This window comes from Gymnogyps californianus, chromosome 7 (genome assembly GCF_018139145.2).
Source record: "Gymnogyps californianus isolate 813 chromosome 7, ASM1813914v2, whole genome shotgun sequence".
In the NCBI taxonomy this organism is placed as follows: Eukaryota; Metazoa; Chordata; class Aves; order Accipitriformes; family Cathartidae; genus Gymnogyps; species Gymnogyps californianus.
This window is the reverse complement of record NC_059477.1, coordinates 18,449,694-18,454,495: the sequence shown is the minus strand read 5'-3', so window position 1 is coordinate 18,454,495 and position 4,802 is coordinate 18,449,694. Positions and strand designations below refer to the sequence as shown.

The 4,802-nt window shown below is 43.1% G+C and overlaps 1 protein-coding gene across 1 annotated transcript; it reads right to left on the bottom strand.

Moving 5' to 3' along the window:
* Positions 1–462: 462 nt before the first annotated feature.
* LOC127018462 (cytochrome c, somatic) lies at positions 463–2,158 on the bottom strand. The gene is made up of 2 exons (XM_050900077.1): positions 1,990–2,158; positions 463–608 (listed from the first exon to the last, which is right to left on the bottom strand). The coding sequence occupies exons 1-2, from the start codon at positions 2,156–2,158 to the stop codon at positions 463–465; spliced, it is 315 nt and encodes a 104-aa protein (XP_050756034.1).
* Between the last annotated feature and the right edge of the window lie 2,644 nt (positions 2,159–4,802).

Genomic DNA, 4,802 nt, shown 5'->3' with positions numbered 1-4,802 from the left:
TTCTTTTAATGTAAGGTTATGTTTTGTTATCTACTGCGTATGGTACTTTCCTGCACAGATGATAATGCTGAGGATTTTTTTTCCAAAAGAAAAACTTCATTTAGTTGTCAGTCCTAATACTTACAGGCACTTTCTTATTTACATAGCCACAATTGAATAATAGTTTCAGTAGGTGTTTGAATAACTAGTTGCAGAATTGGGCGCTCAGATCTCCTTGTAGAAAGGAACAGTATTTCTATAGTACACTCCACAAAGGTCTATGAAATAATATAACACAATATAAAGAGTGCTCACCTCCCAATGTTGTTTATTAGGACATCACATCTTAAAACATATCCTTATCTGATTTTGCTAAGGCCAGTCCCTAATGAATAAGTAACATCAAAATACTAAAACTTGACATAGGAACTAGTCAAAATTCAAAACATTTTTTACCGACATTACAGCTGCTGCAGCAATGTTTCATGAAGTTGCTTTTTTCAAGTATGCAATAAGATCAGCTCTTTCATTCTGCTTTTTAATTCCAGCAAAAATCATTTTTGTGCCAGGAATGTATTTCTTAGGGTTTTCCAAATACTCCATCAGTGTATTCTCACTCCAGACAACTCCTGAAAAACAAAAATATGGTAAAATACAAGGCTGGCCCAACATCGTGTATTTATGAAAATATCAATGGTCTCAGATCAAAGGCGTGATGCCCCTCAACTTAATGTGCCTAGAATCCAAGAGGAATGTGAGCATAAATGATACATAATATAAAATGCACAAGGTATATATTGTCTTTGTGTCACTTTAGTAAGTCAAATATAAATCCTTTTTGCATCATGGAGAGTTGCAGTTCTTTGCACCATTTTACATACAACTACTTACTACTTTTAAACTATGTAAGTATCTTTGTAATTCCAGTATCCAGAAGATCCAACTTTAATTTCATACAGTTGTTGAAAATGAGCATCTACAGATTGATGTGAAATTCATCAAGGCTATGCTCCATTGAAGGGCATTAGAAAAAGGGTTGTCAATGGCCAGTTCCTGGAATCTCTTGACAGAAGTTGATAAACCATTAGTGTTTCCTTCCAACCGTGCTAAAACCTGTCTCTGTCAACAGAAGCCTACTGTTGTAGTGAAGACTATTGAAATACCTATAACGACATGTTCAAGTTTCTCTTCTGTCCTCCGGAGCTGACTCTTCCCATTGTCTAAAGAGGATTTATGTATCACTTTGTTGGCTTTCTTTTAGAAACTTCTACTAAGATCTGTATGATTTGTTCACTAAATTTTTAATGAGAAAAAATAGTTAATACATGCTGACAATGTTTTGTATGAAGTCCCAGTATAAAGTGCATGTCACAAAACATTTCCTAGAAATCACAGAAAAATAAAAAAGTCAGCCAATTCTAAACCACCTTAGTAACCAGGAAAAAAACCCAGGACCGTATTTGTAATAAATAGCTTGATTCAAATAATATAATTTATATTCAAACAATATAAACAAAAACAATGAAACCCACACAAAATTACTTTCCATTTTTAGATGTTCCATTGTTTTTCGAGACTGTCTGTATGAAAAACACAAGACAAGTCATAGCTTACTAGTAGGTGACGGTATTTAGTCAGAGTGTTCTGAGCAAAACAACTGCAGCACACCACGATGCCAGTAGAGGGTAGTGACCAGCAAACAAAATCTAAAAGCACTCTTAAGAAACAGAAATGAAAATCTGCCCATTGATACTACAGAGTTCTGGGAAAGCTATATACCTTCTGACCTGGTGTGCTGAATATTGGTAAAATTTCTTTTTAATATAGGGGCCGAGGATTTTTGTTTCTGAAACTATCGTTCAGATTCATCTGCAGTGATGCAAAGTAGACAGTTGTGAGAGTAACTCCTTGTGAGTAAGGCTTTCTGTTGTACCTATAAAGAAAAACGGTTTTTTTCCATGTACGTCCCCTCCAACACTGCACCTCATCCATGTCACCTGTTAGTTTTACCTTTGTTCTTGTTTGCATCTGAGTAAGAAAATCCAGCAGCTTGTCCTGTTCTGCGGCCAAATAAACCCCAAAGATTTGGTCCTGTCTTGTGCTTTCCATGTTTTTCAACTGTGTGGCACTGAGAACATTTCTGAATAAAGATCTTCTTGCCTTTTTCAACATCACCCATTTTGATCTATGTAAAAAATCTAAAAAAAAAAAAAAAGGAAATTTGAACAATATTACAGAAAAGTTCACTGTTGTTGGTCCCATTTATCATCTCCTGCTACAGTTTTATAAAATATTTCTGTCTTGCATGGTAATAAAAAATGTGTCTCAAAGTAATGAAAATTTGACCCGGACTTGATTGTAAAGGTGAGTTTGAGTAAGACTGTTCAGCTGCACGATTTCTTAACATGATCTGGTTGCTGATGGTCATAAATTAAATTTTTTTAAGTTATCCAATTTACAATTAGAAAAAAAGCACCATGGGTTTTTTGCTGCCTCTGAGAGGTGCAGAATTTGTTATTCTTACATTTGGAGGTTAAGGTAGCCTTAAGTTGCTTGATTGCTCTTCTAGCGCTATTTCGATGATAAGGGTAAATTCAAGGTACTTTTGTTTAGAAGGCCAATCTAAAACACAGCAGCCGCTCAGGATGTCCCTGTGGGTTGCAGTGCTACCCAGTCTCCAGAACTGTGGAAAGCAACAGCTCCAGTGCCTGTCAGGACACGTTCATGTAAGGGGGATTTCCAGTAGCAACGGCCCGGACAGAGGGGGAAGGTAACTGCGAGGCTGCCCTCGGGCTCGTGCCCGCCGGGGAACGAAGGAGAGTCGAGCACCTTTTGGCCCTTGGAGGGCACAAAAGGCAAGGTCGCCCCGCTGCTCCCCGGTGACACCCGGGCACCGGCCACCCCTCCTAAGCCCGGCGAGCCACCCGCCGCCGTTCCGCTCTCGGCCTGTCAAAGAGCAGGTGTCATCAAAGCGACGTCCAATCGCGGAGAGGACACCTCAGCACGTTCTCTCCTGATTGGTGCGTCGCAGCCAACGGGGCGGGATTAAAGATCCCGCCCTTTTTTCTGGCGGGAGGCGGTGGGTGTCGCGCGCTGTGCCAACGGTCCCAACGGCCGGGGGGTGGACACGATAGTGTCATGGCGCCCCAGGCAGTGCTGCCCTCTCTCTGCAGGCACCTTCCCCACGCCGAAACGCTTGCTTTTCAATCTGAGTGGCGTTGCAGCCCCGTCATGGCTCTGCGCCACAGTGCCAGGAAAAAATGGTGTCCGGAGTTGGGGAAAAAACGAGTGCAGAGTTCAGTCCTGGAAGGGATGTCGCCTTCCAGCCCTAAAACACTGCTCCTCATGTGTTGACTCGTAACCTTGCTTTTCTCTAAAGACTTCCCACAGGTGTGCAAAGAAAGAGCTTACTAGATTTTCCAAGATATTCCTTTACATGGAACCTAACCCAACCACTGTATCCAAACTATGTTCCTCTAAAAATACTCATCAACCTTCCGCATTACACTCCCAAAGCAGGACACCATTTAACCCCCACAAAAATGCCGCTTCCAAGGCCGCTGCCAGGACTGCGCAGTGCTCAAAATACTGCCTCCTCCAGATCTTCAGATCGCCAGACGTTGCCTCCACGAAACTTTGCCAATACAAACTTGACGACTACATCTGCGTGTGTGAAAGAGAGGGGATTTCTGCGTATTTTATTTGCTTTTGGAAAATAATAGAAAGAATGTGCACACCCCGATCCCCTGACTTCTTCATTTAACCCCATTTTGGGGGTTAAAACCAGGAGGTTTTGGTCCATTATCATCCCAGTAAGAACGGCACTTAGACTCTGTAAAGTATCATCTACAATGCTATCTATTTACAATGCTAATACAAGAGAATAGCATAGATGATCTCACATCCCTTCAGATGGTGGGAGGCCCAGGTGGTGTAGCATTGAGCGGGCCACTAGCCCACGCACAGCATGCCGTGCAAACCTCTTCCATAGCAGAGATTCTCCCCTTTCGGTCTTTCAAGCTTTGATAAGATTTTGTTACAAGGAAACAACTCTGTCATTTCTACAGTCAAAACAGAAATGATGCTCTCACGAGACCTTCTTGCTGTGCTGTTAGATAAAGGCAAGGCCGGGCAGGAGGTGTGATTGCCGGTACCACGCGGAAGCTGCCCACAGGCTCCTCTGTAATGACGAGCTGGCAGAGTTTATCCCGCAGCCGAGGGATGCGCGCAGCACGGCCCGGCCTGAAGGGCAGGCTGTACCTGCAGCACAGCTCAGCACAGCCCCAGCCTGCACCTCACCAGCCTGCACCTCACCAGGGTAACCATAACCCCAGCCTGCACCTCGCCAGGGTAACCACACTGTGGATCGCTGACCCCTCGATGTGCAGTGGTCAGGGCCACTACAACCCTAGGGCACTGACAGCTCTGGTATTCAGCTGAGGAATTCTTTATTTTTGAATCCAACTATTAAAGATGTCATGAACTTTATAATAACATTGCATTCTTCACATTTTATTAGCTGTGTGCTTATTTTCCTACAGATAGTTATTTTTCCTGGATATTTTTTGTGTTTGTTTCCCATGAAATACATCGAGTTCCCTGGGCCTCTGTATCCTGAGAGTTCACAAGATGCACGTTAAGCCCCGCTGTTGCCCACATCAGCAAAGGCCTTGAAAATGGTTTCTTCATGGGTTGGGGCAATCCCAAGCACAAATACAGGCTGGGCAATGAGTGGGTTGAGAGCAGCTCTGCGGAGAAGGACTTGGGGGTGTTGGTTGACGAGAAGCTCAACGTGACCCAGCAATGTGCACTTGCAGCCCACA